Genomic DNA, 16471 nt, shown 5'->3' with positions numbered 1-16471 from the left:
CCTGTTTAATGAATTGGAATGTCTAGTTTCTAATTAAGTAAATTTTGTAGGCAGGCAGAGAGAAAGAAAATGCACGCTTGCCCACATACTATTAATCATGCTTTTAAAGAGGGGATGTTAGCACCACTGCACATCAAGCACAAAGACCAGTGACGTGACAGTATCCTGAAAGCGACCGGATTTGTTTACGTAAATCCAAGGTGCGTCTTTATTAGAGGTGCAACCTACCAATTTCCTAATCAAATATCAGCCAGGCTATAATCACCAAAAATAAAGCAAGAGCAAACAGATGTGTAGACTTCACAAATCACAACCGAAAACATGCTTATGCATATTAATAGTCATAGTTATCTAATATATGCATTGCATTTCGTAGGGTGGCTGGCATGACAGCATTCACCTTGAGACACAAACTCTTATATTGATTCATTATATAAACTGGTTACTCCGAGCAGTATAGGCTATCAAACAGGACATTAGAGAGAGAAGCACTGCAGTGTGGTGCTCAGTCACCTCATGGAGAGGTCTTGTGCTGCGTTCTTCAAGCAGGTCAATACTCACTGACACCATCAAATATCGAACAGCCTCACACAGCCCCCTGCTAGAATAATACAGCGACTCACAGAAACAAGCCTGGGAGTTAAAATGCTAGAACAAAAAAAAAATACCTGACACACTTTAGTTTAAGGATCCCTTAATCTGAAAACATCTGTGTATTATTCAATGCAAAAGAATAAATAATAACTATGATAGTTTGAGTTTGTTATAAAGACTGAGAGAATTCGCTCGATTTTTGGCAATGTTCTAAACTTCATTGTTAAACATACTGAATAAATCAAGCAACTATAAATTGAGGGAACGCTAGTGATTCATGTTGACTGGTGACAGGGACGGTACTCTGGTCTGTGCAGAACCACGAGAGAGCTCAAAGTGAGAGCACTGATCATTCGATTGGAAAATCTGAAACCATCTAAAAGGACAGAAAGGATCAGAAGCACTGCTAACGAGATGTTTGGTTCCTCTTTCTTCCTGTACGCAACAGATTTGCACATACAGCAATACTGGGGGGGAAGGATGGATTTGTTTGATTGAATTGGGTATTACAAAAGCATTTCTGTGGAAGAGAGCAGACAGAAAGAAAAGCCTGGCGTCACAATAAAAGAAGATGATTTACGATAATTGGGATTATCATGACCATTTTGAGACACTCGTCAATAATTTAAGATGTCATTGCTGTCCAGCCCTGCACTAAAGCACTGATTGAAGCTCTCTTTTGTTGTTACTGCAAAATCAGGTCAGAAGGAAAGGAAACAAAATCAATAGGAGAGCTCTTGTTTCTGTCTCATAAAATAACCATTCAGTTCAACAGGGAATAAAGTGGGTTCCAGCCTGACCATCGGACTGTCAGGCTGCAGTATAACGGTTCTACCGAGAATAAGCCTAGAACCCAACTAGCTGAGTAAACCCTGTATGGATTTTATTTTTATTTTCCAGAATATATTATTATTATGAGCATATTTACGATTTGGTAATTGCAGAATACAGCATATGCATTAGTTGTGATTAAATAAATTCCAATCAAATATAGCACATTTAAGTTCTAAGTATACGCTTACTCTTATAAGTACAGTAAATCTAAATACAGTCATTTGATTACTTAAGACTAGTGGTACTCACTTGTGGCTCTTTCCATCAATTCCAGTCCAGGATCTTATTCCAACCATGTCCTTAAATGATTCAACTGAGCAACTCAGAGCCTTACTCCAGCCATGTCTTTAAATGATTTCATTGAACCTGGTTGATGAGGAGTTGGAAGAAAGTCCTGGTTTGGAATGAACTGGAGGAGCCACACATGAGCAGCACTGAGTTAGACAATGAAAAATCAGGACAGGGAAGAGCTTAGTTTTGAGATGCACAGAACTTGCTTTGTATGAACTAGGTGATAATTAACAGGAACTACGCAGTGGTAAGCTAGGCTAATACAACGTGTTTAATATCTTACCAAAATAAGGGATTCATTTGTAAACAAAATTGTACCGGCTCATAATTAGGGAACAGAGACAGCATTTTTGTTTCTAGACCTAATGCACTGACCTTAATTTACAGCAGCTTCCACATTTGCTTCCAGTTCTCATCTGCTTGTTGGTTTCACGCCTTATCGTTTGGTGTCAGTAGCTGCATGCCAACCTTTGCTTAGCCATGCTTTAATATAATCTTCAGGTCTGAACAATACCGGTGGCTGGCCGACTAATCTGATGAACAGGAATGACAGGTTTTTTGGGTTGTGAAAAAAAAACTAGCCTTAGGTCATAGAATCGCATCCTAAAACATACCGATCCGGCACAAATTAACCCCTGCTGGCAATTTGTGGCAATGCTGGCAATGCCACAAAAAAACAACACAGACATAGTAAAAGATGACTCGTAAGAATGTAGGAAGCAACACACTTTTTAAAAGTATATCTTAATATAAATATTTTATTCAGTGCATTTTTTTTTTGTGAGTGAATACAACAAATAATAAACAACTGGATGGTACCCGACAGAAAAGCCTGCCTGGACATAGTGTTTTATCCTTGGACAGATTGAATACATGACCCAACATGGTTTTAAGACACATATCCTATATCATGCAACCCTATTCCATTAGCTCCAGCTTTCTCCCATGCAACAGACATGTTCACCTAAAAAAAATTCTAAATTAGAGTTCACTTTTACAAATGGTATGTTCCTTTTTTGTTTTACTAGAAAATTCAGTCACCACAATTAATTATTTCTACACAAAAAAAAGACAGTGACCTGGACAGGGGATCTCATCATACATACAATAATGGTGACCAATGATCAGCCAATGAGAACACTACAGATCGGGGCTGACGACCACTGGATCGCTTACAGACTAGAGACTGGCCCACTAGAGTAAAACAACATAATGGGAATAATTAGAATTGAGACCTGGCTTGTTTTGATCTTTTTTTTTATTTTCCTTCAAATCACACACACAAACACTTGTTTAACCCGACCCCCCCTCCCCAGCCCGAATGTGAAATGAATTGTAGGAGACCTTCAATACCTGCGCCTCGCTGTTTGCACAACCCACAGCTGTGCGTAAATTCATTCTGTTAGTAGAACAGCGGGGATGAACAGAAAACAAACCTCTCAGCTGCAAATCAACAAGCAGAGGAGAGCCACATGTCTGACCCCTTTTTCAAATCAGCTGAATGTTTCCTTTTCCCCCAATTTTTAGAGACAATGCCCTTGTTTTCCTTTTTGGCTGGACAGTAACTCTTGCCAGCAGGACCTGGACTTTAACACTGGTTAGTTTCGCTTGGCTCCCATAAAAAAAAGCACAGACGACAGACACTATAGCCGGGCACTTCTCCTCTATAACCAGATGGTGCATAGAAGCTTTCTCTGGCTGCCTAGATGTCTTGAGAGAGATGTATATTCTAGATACATCGGGACCTAATAGTCCAAGGGAAATGAAACCCCAGAACAGCTAAATGGTTGGTAATGAGAGTGTGACTTATGCTCTTAAGTTCAGTTTCTAGTTTTGTTTAATTTTCTTTTGATTAGTATTTTGTCCTGAACCGCAGATGATTAGGAGAGAGAGAGAAGGAGAGAGAGAAAGAGAGAGAGAAGTCTATGTAAAGTCAACAGCATCCAGAGGTAAGATTACCAGACATACAAGGCTCTGCCCCAGTGGGGGGGTGGGGGGGGTCCTGGCTACGTCGACTCATTCTGGCTCACTGCTTTGCCCCCGTTCAACACTGCCGACGCGCTTCTGCTCTTGGTGGGAGTGCCGCTGCCTGAGCGAGAGAACTCTGTGAGATCGTGGAGCGAAGGCTCTCTGTACATGGCGACTGCAAGACAGAAGAGGAACAAGGAGGCCGTCAGCCAACACAGGAATAAACCAGCGGAGATACTGAAACCAAGCGGATCACATTGAAACCAAGCGGATCACATTGACTTCAGTTAAGTTAAATATCTGGAAAACAAAACTGGAAAGAGGTTTACATACAATGTAATGTATGTTTTGACTAAATGCACTGAAAGCCATTACAGTGCAGATGAAAATAAATCCCAATAATCCAAGATAATTTAAAAGGCACTTTACATGAACTATTTAGAAACTATGCGTGTACTTACACAATTACAATATTATTGTGCATTGTTACAATATACTTAATGTGTCATTTTTTTTTGCATGATATAAACCCTAACCCTTTTCTAATACAATTGTGTACTCATATAATAACATTGTAATTATGTGGATGCGCACATGTATTTAAGTAACCACTATGTAAATACACAGTAATTAGAGACACTTAATGTAATTACTCTAATTACTCCATATCAGCAAGAACTATTTTTTTTCGCTCCAGACCAATGCTTTTTAATTGCCAAAGCAAAGAGTCTGCTGGAAATCCTTTGCTTATTTCACATGCTGCACTTTTCCACTGCTGCTCTCGCCGCCGCCCTGCCTCTTTGAATGCTAATTCTCTCGCGAGGGGCCCACAAACCGTGCATATAGGACACGGCTGGCTGGATCGTTCTCCTTTTCACTTTCACTGAAGTGCAATTTCAACTGCTTGACTGAAACAAGTGTCTCCTACAGGAACATAGAACTAAACCCAGCATTGTTAATTCACAAACAGAAAGCAATCGCCCGCGTGTATCACAGCAGGCTCTGCTGCTACAGTGTAGCTGGTTTACTGTGACAATAAATAGGCTGATGGGGGACACACTGTAACGATCAGAAGTGTACCAGCCACTGGTTTTACACAGAGATCTTAGAATCTTGCTTGGCAGCCGTACATTTTTTTATGATTTATTGCTTTTGCAAAGCCGAAGAGGCCAGCGGATGCCAGAATAAACAGCAAATAAGAATTCTCCCAGTACTGTATCGATCTGAAAGGTTCTAAACTTTGACATCCCTTCTTGGGAAATCATTAATCACCACATGTTTGGTCAAAAGGATGCTAATGAATCCCTTATTGGATTGAAATATTATTTGTGTAGCCCACTGACTGAGTTCCCTTCCTTTGCACTGGAGCTCTGGAGTCCAGTGAAGATCATTAGCACGTCCGAGCGGCCATGTGACGCAGAGTCAGGCAGAGCCCTGCAGTACATGACTGCAGTATAACATGACTGTTACAGCTCATGACGCTGGGAAAGCTGGGAAAACTAGTCTCAAAATGAAATGACCAAGATTGTTGGCTTCGCACAGACAAGACATGTAGCATTTTACATTATAGGGCATTAATAACAGTGTGATTCCATTGCAATAACTGGGTAACAGACAACCACTATTGCAACTACTGTGTAATTCATAGAAATTGTGACCAGCATTGTGTTACCTGATGTAATTACATGGTAACACCAAGGCACAGTTCCAGGTAATTACACCCTCATCCACATGCAGCTACCAAGCAAGAACACTGGTCATTACCCAGTTATTACAATGGAATGATATGGCTGTGCCCCGTAATGTGAGGGTGCTGCCAGATTGTTTATTTCTGTTTAATAGAAAGTATGAAATTATAACTCTCACCTTTTGCAGTGTGACAGTGTGCCTATCAGCCTGCATCTTCCAGCTCTCACTGGGTGCTATTGTCAATGGATTGGCTTGTGCCAGCATTTCAGTAACAATACCAAACGCAACAGATTAATAAACGAACCAAAGCAAAATTGACCTCTCCCTGGAATGAGTGCATCAGTGACTCTCAGCTCTGCAATACATCTTGATGCTATTTGAACAGCAATATCCTGAACCCGGTTGCAATGCTTTCCTGTTGCAATGAGAATCTCATTCCGAGTGGTAGACACACAAGCATACCTTTCAAGGGTTTGGGAAGGAAGTGGGCGGCTGGCTTGTTTTTCTTCACGTGATTCCCCTTCATGATCTCACCCTCCTTGTTAAGACCCAGGTACCAGCCCCTGCCTGACTGCTGCTGCCTGTATATCATCGAGGAATATGTCACGTAGTAGTTCTCAAACACAGACTCTTTAAACTTGCATTCTGGCGTGAAGTGTTCCTGAAAGAGACAGAGAGGCAGACAGTGAGAGACGCAGAGAGGCAGACTGGCTGCTCCTCCTCGGAGCTCACACAAAGACGTGTCTGTCACAGCCTGGCACCTCACAGCAGCAGCACAGCAAGCGAGAAGACTGAGGAGTGTTTTGTGTTTGTAGGGGTGTCTGAAAACATAAAAATATCACGGTTGAAAAGCTTATCAAAGGCGCATGTACGCAGTGAATGCATTTTTAAACTAGCGATTTACTCCACAGCCATGTTTGTGATTTCCCGTGGTGACAGGGCAGAGGCTGCTTGCCTGAAATATAACATGCTTTCTCTATGCTTTGCTACTCCTAGCTATGCACATATCATGGTACACAACAGGAATCAGAGAAACCTCTTCCTCTTTCACATTTTTATTTTTGCTTATCAAGTTCAAAGTGTCCACTCACATAGGACTCTATTCAGCTGATCTAAATGGAGAGGAATCTGCATACCATTAAATATTAAAAGTGAGCTCCACTGCTATTTTAGATACTTCAATATAAATATACACCAAAGAGTGTGTTCTAAATGTTCTGCTTTTCTTAGCACAAAAGGACCTATTTTGATAAAGGCTGTCTCTTGTGGGTTATTCTTTGCACAGCCCTATTAAAATACTAAATCAGTGCTGTCTTGCATTGTTATGAAGATAGGCCTTACAGAAGTGTATCACACTACAATAGAAACAAGCACAAACTTCTGCAGAACTTTTGCAGGGCGCGCGCTGAAAGCTCTCTCCACTCTTGCAAGAGGTCCCTGGAGACAACAGTGCGAGCTCTGAGCTGACAGCTGGAATCTGATGAAGCCACTACATGAGTGGAACACATGGTTTCCCGTGCTGACTGGTTCACATTCTGATAAGACCTCTTCCCGCTTTCTCCCTAATGATTCTGCACGGATGTAGCACCCACTGATGTTCTTGTCTTTTTAAAGAAATGAACCCTGCACATTAACATAACCTTCCTTTCTTTGACTTTTACTTGGGAAACCTATATTTATCTAATAAGCGTTGATTAAATCTTTATTTGTACAGAACCAGCGATTCCTCAGGCAACACAAGAGAATTGCTCAGTGATTCATTCTGGCGCTCGGTTTCATTATAGGATTTCATCTGAGCACTTACTTTTCCTATTTTCTTAAGCCTGTTTTTCTCCTTCAATTAGCTCCACGGGTCCACGATGCAGATACTGATTTATTAAAAAGGCTAACAACGTGCTTGTGGGGTAATCTTGTGAAATAATACGAGCAGCTGTACGCTCCCTCCATTGTCTCGAGCACAGATGCATTTGAAACAGCTCGATGACTTTTAACCACATCTGCCTGCATGGGAAAGATCAATACAGTCATACCTTGGATTAATGCTCTTAGATGCTGGCCCCAGCTGCAGTTAGGCACATCTTCATTATTCTGGTTTTATAATTCGTTTAACTGTGAAGCAGGACATGTATTTCTTACAAATCGAAGCATGCTTTCACAAAGAAGAAGGATTAGGCAGGGCAGCGCTTTCTGAAGCACAATATGAGACCAAATTTATGACTCCAAATCGAAGAGAAATCACCTCTTGCCAATAAAAACATGCCTGTGTCACTCAACCACTACAGCCATATGAAAGTACACACTGTACACAAAATATTCATTACAAATATATTTACCCTGTCTCATGAACAAATACATTGCCCGCCTTTATGAAAAGGACTAGTAGGTCCTAAAAACACATTGATATTCCAATTATTTTGCTAGGTAAACACATCGCTCTGTCACTGGGACCTATTCACAATGCGTTCAGGATCCTTCATGAATAAAATACAGTTTGATATTCAAACCGTTCTAGACCGCTGCTGGATAAAAGAAGGCTTGATTTGTACTATCTATAATAAAATATCTATGAGCCTAGTATTCATAAAAAAGACTTCAGAGCAGGATGCTTGGGGACTAGTCTTAAATCTATACAGCACCGTATATGACTTTACATATACATTCCCCAGCAGTGCATTTTCTGCGAGACACAGATTACAATGTCAAAACCCAACAAACAAACAAACAAACAAAAAAGCAAGAGAAAGAAAAATGAGTTTACACTACTGCTGTTTCCACTCTCTCACTGTGTCTGGACACAGCAAATGGGCTTCCCCGAGCGAATCACCAGCTCCTATCAATCTCTTTGAAAGCAGAGAGACTTTGCCTCAGGGGAGGGGCGAGGGTATGGATGTGAAGATACCAGAGGCTTTAAACCTGCTATTGCCAGGTTCCAATAACTTCTCTAGTATTCCCATCATCATCACTGATAACATTCATCTGAAATGCTCTGATTATCTATTACATGACCTTCAGCACTGTCAGTTCTGTCCCTCAGGGTGAAGGATTCAGGTATAATGCTTCTTTGTGTGCATTGCCTTTGCTCTGCAGCGCTACTCAGTCAAACTTCCAGCTATGGCAGGATGCCATTTTAAAATTCTAACTGATTGAATGTCACCAAGTTAAAGGGTAAAAATAGGGGGCAGTATTTGAGTCTAACCCTATAAATGGGATCATTGTTTAATGACGTAGACGATTTAAATAGCTTCCTTATCATCCTTCAGAAAGTGTTCCCTTCCTGTTTCTGATACAGAAAAGCAACCTGTCTAAAAATGTACATTTTTAATAAAAAAAAGGAAAAGGTATAGCTGACTCATAAATACTGCAGTACTTTAGAACCAACTGAGGACCAGTGACACTGTCAGGATGAAAGCGATATACTGTACAGCATTCGAGTCCGAGATTCTGAATGGAATTTCTCTGAGATTACATAAACACCCTCCAGCTGCACCAAAAATCCTTACACCAAATGGTCAATAAAAGTCAGGAGGGCAGGAAAAACATGGCCCCGTTTTTTTTTACTGAAACATAAAGAAAATGAGTAAGCAAAAAATAAAACTGTCACTGCAGGCTACAACAAATGTGGCTGCTAAATTTAACTTTTTCAAGCCAATTGTGAATGACAGAACCATAGAATCATAGCGTGCAGTTGCATGCCTCAAACCCTATCATCTCTTTTATTGATGTAGTCAGAGGTTTAAAACAACGTGGCAGTTTATTTTTAGTGGAGAACCTCCAGGAAAGAAACTCCACACACACACAGTCTCCTGCTTGATGCCTTGTGTATAAAGCCCTCTTGTCTGTTCTGTAATGAAAAAAACTGTATTAAGGCTCTAAACTAAAATAATGGGCAATTGAAAGCACACATTAAATTCTAGCGTAGGCTTACAGTACACAGGAGTACTTAATAAAGTATAAATATATGATAAAAAAAATGGCCACTAATGCACAAAGGAAGGATTCTTGCAGTTGCATGATGGGTAACTACAGTATTGCTACTAAATATTGAAATAATTAATTGGCTTGATGACAGGTCTTTAAAATCCAGCAACTTTTGCACTGAGACCAAGTTCCTTGCAGAGGTCGAAAACCAAGAGGAGCTCTTTAATTGAGTTCTTTTCAGAGCAGAGCAGCAGAATAGCTAAAGAGACTGCCATCAACAATATTATTAAAAGCACTATAGGGTACAATTCAACACAAGAAAGACTGCAGTCAAGTCTTCATAAGCCAGTAATGGGAGTTTCCTTGCTATTTTATACATACTGCACACTGCCAGTGTAAATTACAAAGGCTTACTCACCTGTCATCTTCCAGATAGTGAACATTAAAAAAAAAATAGTTTTACCTACCAATTCCCCGTTACATACCAAAATAGTCAATTATATATATATATATATATATATATATATACATATATACACACACACACCATAAAATTGCTACTGATCTGCATTGAAAAAAAAATATTAATAATATCTGCTACAAATCAAGAATTACTGTAGGTACTGGGTTGCGGTGGCCCTGAGACAGCCCTAGGCCAGCACAATTTGAATGGGTGTCGTTGGGAAACAGAGGACCTGACACAGCTACAGGGTCCAGCACCTGGAGGCATGTTAAGGGTTTATTCAAGATATATATTGGCTGCAGTATTTTAGTTTCCGGCCTCATTTGCTACCATGTTACATTGAGCTCAGCTGTATACTATAGATGCATTACTTCATATCTCTTGCTAAAGCAATCTTAATTCAGTTTTTTTTTCATACTTTGGAGTAAGTAACATTGCCCTGCTCTCGAGTTGCATGTGAAGCATATCATTTTATTACAGGGTGGAACAAAACTCAAACATCACTGTTAATATTGCTTGCCTCTATTTTATTGTGTGAAATGCCACAAAGAGGATTGAATCCAGACCATTTCGATGTGTGGTGCAGATAGTCAGCAAGGTGTGGACATCCCATTGAACAGAGACAACCTAAATCTGCATAAGATATGATCTGGCCTCTGATGCAGGAGTTACAGGGCGCCCTGTATTTAAAATAACTGCATTATAATTTACTGCAATGCAGTCAATGCTAGCCCCATAAAAAGGACTGAATAGAACGGAGTAATTAGCAGGCTGGTTTCAATGAGAGCGACATCTTCACTTGGTGAGCTGGTCTTAGCATCAAGCTGGTAACAGAGTGGGAGAGGACTGTTCTTTACAGCTTGTGTTAAGTAGTCATAATATTTCAAGTGGCCTGGTTATATTCAGGGTTCACAGCTCAAATACAGATGAAGACTGAGACCAGCTTTGCAGCACTGGTTCCTCTGTAGACACCTGCATGACTAATCTTGACTCAAACTCACTAGCTTGGTATTTTTCTGCTCATTAGTTTCTTCAAGGGCCTCGGCTCCCCTGATGTCTTTCTCCAGGTTTAGTGCAGTTACCTGGCTATTCATCTCTGACTTGAGCTGCACAAAGTTCACCGTTCCCTCATTGTTATTTCTGGAGAGCTAATGTGCCTTTAGCCACGTTGTGTGTTCTGAGTGTGCGTGGAGCGAGGTTAATAAGATTCACTGTGACAGCGCAGTCCATCAGCAAGCTCCTTCGAGGGATCCTGTTTCTCCAGATTCGTCACTAGAGCCGCACACCTTGGCTCCGAAGAGAGGCCGCCCCCGCACCCCAGAGGAGAGGCACCAGCTCGCTTTACTCTGATCAGGAGGCTAGTTACCTTGCACTGCTGTCACTCGCTGCCTTGAATTACAAATGAGCTCGGATCTGTCTCTGCTGCACGCTGACTCTTACTGCTGCTCTCATCCTCTCTCTCTCTCTCTCTCTCTCTCTCTCTCTCTCTCTCTCTCTCTCTCTCTCTCTCTATATATATATATATATATATATATATATATATATATATATATATATATATATATATATTAAGCTTGACAATAACACCGAGCCGCAAGGCTTTCTGCTACTGTACGAAACTGAAAAAAAGCAAACAACTAGGGAGCTGCTTTGTATCTGCATGTTATCAACAAGGATACATGAGACAGTTCAGAACAACCAACGCCATTGGCTTCTCAACCATGGCTGGAGATTTCACACAGAAGCAAGAAATGTGTTCCCTCGTATCCAGAACATGGGAGACTAGGACTAAACATCAGGGGATTTCTAGAATGCAGCAATGGGTCAAAGTGTCCATTTTAGGAACGTTGAAAAACACGCAACGACTCCCTGTAAAATGAGGACCGGGCTGAGCTGCAATGCAGTGCCACAGAGACGCTGACCCACGTCCTGGCCGGACCCTGCTTCAGAGAGAGCAGAGGCAATTCTGCTTCAAATACAGGTCCAGAAAAACAGGACACATGCAAGGAAATCCAGACCACGGCTAGTCAGGGAACAAACATTGCTGCACACTTTAACAATCAAGAAACACATCTCACAATCCAGCCGGAAAGTGGAACAGACTACCTACTGTAGCTGACAAAACCCCAGTTTATTCAGCTCAACACATTTCAGACTGTGGGGCTTTCTCTTTATTATCTTTTAGTACTGTCACTGCTTAGCCTGGGGTTCTGCCAGAAAAGGTCAAACAGTGAATCGCTCAGCTGCACTTTTAATGAGATCTGTTGCCACAGAGAGAGCTACGGAACACTTTACCAAAACCTGCTGTTCAGCTGCTGCTGTTATTATTATTATTATTATTATTATTATTATTATTATTATTATTATTATTATTACCCTTTCATTCATGACATATTTTTTTAAATAGCTAAACAATTAAATTAAAGTAAAAAATAACAACAACAACACAAGCTTGATCTAGTGACTATTTTCTTTTTTTTATTAAATCATTTTTTTATGATTATTTTTTAAACCCGTTGTGGAATGGGAATCACAGGGAGTAAGTCTTTCCCCTTTTCAAAAACAAGTGCTCAACCCCCTTGCTTTATTGCTTTGTGAAACAAATAAAAACTATCAGCCTTGAACAACAATTTTATGGGCACAACAGGAAAAATAAAGACTTAATTTAACATCATAAAGGGGAAAGTACACACTGACCCTAAAACAAACAAGCTAACATTCTGGACACTGAACACTGCTATCCACAGGCATGTGTGTGTGCGTGTGTGTGTGTGTGCGTGTGTGCGTGTGTGTGTGTGTGCGTGTGTGTGTGTGTGTGTGTATATATATATATATTTTTTTCTTTAGCATAGCACCCTTCATCTTTATTTAGCTGTAAACAGACATTAAGCATTTAGAGTCAGACACAATCTGTTATTAACTCAGGTATGATTATATTTCAGCTAAATAAACACAGCCAAAAACAAATATAGCAATGTCTCTTATTACCTCATTTGCACACGTTTCCTACATCTTCTTGGAAAAACAGGAGCGCTCAGAAGCAATACCAAAGTGGGTGGGAAATTTGCTTTTATTTGTCTCCATAAATAAACATTATTCTCTCAGAAAGCAAGGTGTTTATGTGGCGGAGCTGATGTATAAAACTAATACATATTCACGGGCTGTGAGCTACTCCCCCAGGACTGAGAGGAAAGAAAACACACAGTAAACAGCTTGCACTGATCTCAAGCTGCATTGGATACAATTATCCTGTACCATAGGATCCACTTTTTCAGTTAAACCTGCCAGTTACGCATCCTGTAAATAGAACAACATGTTCTATATGTCAGCAGAATAGAAGCCCAATCAAACCCACTATATACAGCATGATATACATTATTTATAATGCTGATGCATTACAATTCTGAAATATTTATTTAGCCTGTGTGTGAATAAATAAATTCACGGCAATGGCAGCCACAACTTTCAATCGCAACATATGCTTAGAAAGATATGCCCCCTTTTGCATTCTGAACAGGCCGCCGCTATCCTTAAAACAGCTTAAAGAAAGATAAAAAAATGATAAAAAAAATATTGTTTGCAATTCTAAAATGCCAACACTGTATCATATCTACAAGCCTTCAGCTATCAAAGTTGCTGTTTGTTTTGTTACTTGGTAATTGAAGTCTTTCCTTATAACATAAAACGACAATGACAAAAGACTTCTCACAGAAACGAATGTGCCTAACTGCTGACGAGTTTCCATTCAGTACCATAGTATTGCAAGGCATCACATTCCCAGACACATTCATTTTGTTCCGTCTAAAATCAGATGAAAGTCGCGGAAATTAACTGGGGTGCGTTTAAAGCCGTGCCACAGTTACTTAACCTTTTAAATGCAAGGAGAACTGTGGATACAGTAGGTGGACAGGAGGCCGCTACACTTACGAGCAGAATACTAAATGAGTTACAGCATTGAAGCTCACTGGTGTGGGCAGGTCCTCTCGCTCGTTCCCAGGACGACGAGCACCCTTCTGTAAAACCAGCTCCTGACACGTAGCGCCAGCTTCTCTCAGTTACAGAACTGCTTCTTTAGACCAGCACTTGGATTATACGTGAAGCCTCATTAGCCCTGCTTTCTTTCTCAGTACCACGCACAGGTGTGTCTAATTAGGCTCATGATAAAGCTCTGCGGCTCAGAGTGCTACGCAATGGGAGTGTTCATTTTAATCCGCAGTGTACTCCGCTTGCAGTTAGATAGACTCTTGAGCATGCAATCTGAAAACAATGAGTGCTTTCCAATAGCCGTAGGTCTCTGGAGCTGACACTCGTCAACAGGACTGAAAAGCAGGGCACCTGCAAAGATACTGCAGCTAAAAACAGCCTGTGGATTTAATCCTTAGACTGTCTGCATGACAACGGTGTGGTTTCTACCCATACTCCAGTATTTATACATATTCAAGACATGTATAACAAAGCCTTGCTTGAGATACATTGAAATACGTTTATGTCACTGTGTCCAACTGTAGTTCTTCTACTAAGTAATGTTTGCTGCAAACAAACACTCCTCCCAAACTATAATGCACCTATAAATGTTTTATAAAGGATATGTAAACTATATCAAGTTATTATTATTATTATTATTATTATTATTATTATTATTATTATTATTATTAGTAGTAGTAGTAGTAGTAGTAGTAGCATTGAGTGTTATAATATGTATCAAATACAGTTCTACAAAACATTTATAACATATTTATAACATGATATTTACACCAGTGTTGTGTCATTGAAATGGAATACACTTGTATTTATTACACAGTGTTTCAAATGGTTGTTTGATTCCTAGGTGCTTTGTAACTGCATTTTTAAATAAAAGTGCAAGTGATGTTTTCACCTCCAAAGACTTGAGTATGTTTTCTTTTGTTTAATGAATAATAAACAATTGAATAAACAGACTGCTGTCAAGCAGATTGTGGGGTCGGGGGGCTCGTTTCATTAATCAGTTTGTGTTTCACAGCGCTGCAGTGATGAATACATTTCTCCATCACTGCTCCTATCTCTATGGAAACATCCATCTGTTGGAAATACACTTTCTCCCTCTCTCTTTAGCTCTTACTCAGATGCTGCTGCACCCTAACAATGCCTCCAATCCAATTCCAGAGAGCAGATAAAAACAAGAAGATACAGGAGAAAAAATGATTACAATCAAATAGGAAGGAGTCAAAAAGCCACCCCTATGACATTTTGTTGTTTTACAGTAAATCATACACTTCTATTGCAGTGTTTTGGCATTTAAGAGGAGGCAGCATGCATTCCAGATCCCTGCTCCTCTACCCTCTTCCAAAGGCTTTGGCTACTGAAGCAATGTAATAGTGACCCCAGCCCCTGGGCAGCAGCTTCACTTACCGATGTGTACAGGTAGCCTTCACTGTTCATGGCCAGGTAGAGCTTTGTCTGCACACCCTGGATTGCCACCACTCGTAGACCCACGGGGATGAGGTTAAACAGGGCTGGGGAGGCAAACGAAATGACACTGCTCAGTACAGATTGAAATTCAGCGTTCTACTGACTTGACCAGATGCAGAATCTAAAGCCAAGTTTGGAGCTCTCTGCAAAACACATTGATACATAACTCTTAACTGCAAGCTGTGCTACTAGACAGAGCTACAATCTGAAGGGTCTTCTTTGCTATGCTAACTGGTATAAGCCAATGATAGCTGATTTCCATATACAGGGGGTCCATATGTCGGGCATCACAGGCATAACTCTGTAGAACATGAGCATAGTTGAGACCAAAAATAGTCCATCTGTTACAAGCCCTTTAAAAATACCCTTCACTGCATCCACACCTTTAAGTGACTTCTATTTCAGAGCAATCTACCCCTCTTTATAATTCTACAGCTCTGTGCTTCTGTTTTACATGAATTATTTTTTGTCACGCAACTGCGTCAAGCTGCTGACAGGATGTTTCATCTCCACACACGCAGTTCAGACCTCTTGTTCAGGGGCGCTCCAGAGAGGCTGGCGCACAGCAGAGGTCTGTTCTGAACTGATTACATTCTGCGCTTTACAGATCAGAGCGTACCTGAGCCATCAACTTAAACAGCATCTGTAATTAAATGTAACATTATATAGCAAAAGGAGTGCAATTAATGTCCATTTTAAATTCACAATTAAAAACATGACAGTTGTACGCGTGTCCTTAGTGCTTCTCATAAACAGTCTGCATGTGGGAACCAGCAAACTCCATCGTTAGACTTGCATTCCCTTTCCAAAGCCATGTGAAAATCAATCAAAATCAGCATTGTTATTTGACTGCAGTTTGGGTCTTTTGTTTGTAATTAAAAAAGATTTGACCTGTAAGTTTTCCCCTCTGTGTTTCTCTGGGCTTCCTCATATGCGAGGCACACAATTACAATTACCTACTATGTGCAAAGCAGCTCACACTTCTTAGCCATTGCCTTTTCGTTGGGTAACAAGAGGGACAGTGAGAATAACCTGAATCTACACTGCGACACATATAACTGAAACACTGGTGTATGTTAATCTACTGAACTCTAATTAGAAAAACGTCTGTTTAATTGCGAAGGTTACCTGAGCACTCTTCATTGTACAACTTAAGATCCATTCGTTTTATGAAACTGCTTATTCTCATGCAGGGTATAAACAGTTTTTGGTCATCACTCATTTCAGTTTGCAGCAGCTAATGACTGGAATGCGTTTCAACACAAG

At 40.4% G+C, this 16471-nt stretch overlaps 1 protein-coding gene across 8 annotated transcripts in view; it reads right to left on the bottom strand.

The window, feature by feature from the left end:
* Positions 1–2461: 2461 nt before the first annotated feature.
* Positions 2462–16471, bottom strand: part of LOC121318860 (fibroblast growth factor 13) — a 91504-nt gene continuing 77494 nt past the window's right edge. For all 8 annotated transcript variants that reach the window (XM_041255988.1, XM_041255992.1, XM_041255987.1 and 5 more), the window contains 3 exons: positions 15146–15249; positions 5839–6037; positions 2462–3862 (listed from right to left, as the gene is read on the bottom strand). In XM_041255988.1, the coding sequence (XP_041111922.1) occupies positions 3726–3862; positions 5839–6037; positions 15146–15249 (440 nt within the window). In that variant the 3' untranslated portion in view covers positions 2462–3725. The remainder of the gene's footprint in view (positions 3863–5838; positions 6038–15145; positions 15250–16471) is intronic.

Source organism: Polyodon spathula, chromosome 7 (assembly GCF_017654505.1).
Source record: "Polyodon spathula isolate WHYD16114869_AA chromosome 7, ASM1765450v1, whole genome shotgun sequence".
Classification (NCBI taxonomy): Eukaryota; Metazoa; Chordata; class Actinopteri; order Acipenseriformes; family Polyodontidae; genus Polyodon; species Polyodon spathula.
The sequence above is the reverse complement of the archived record's forward strand: the minus strand, read 5'-3'. Positions and strand labels throughout refer to the sequence as shown.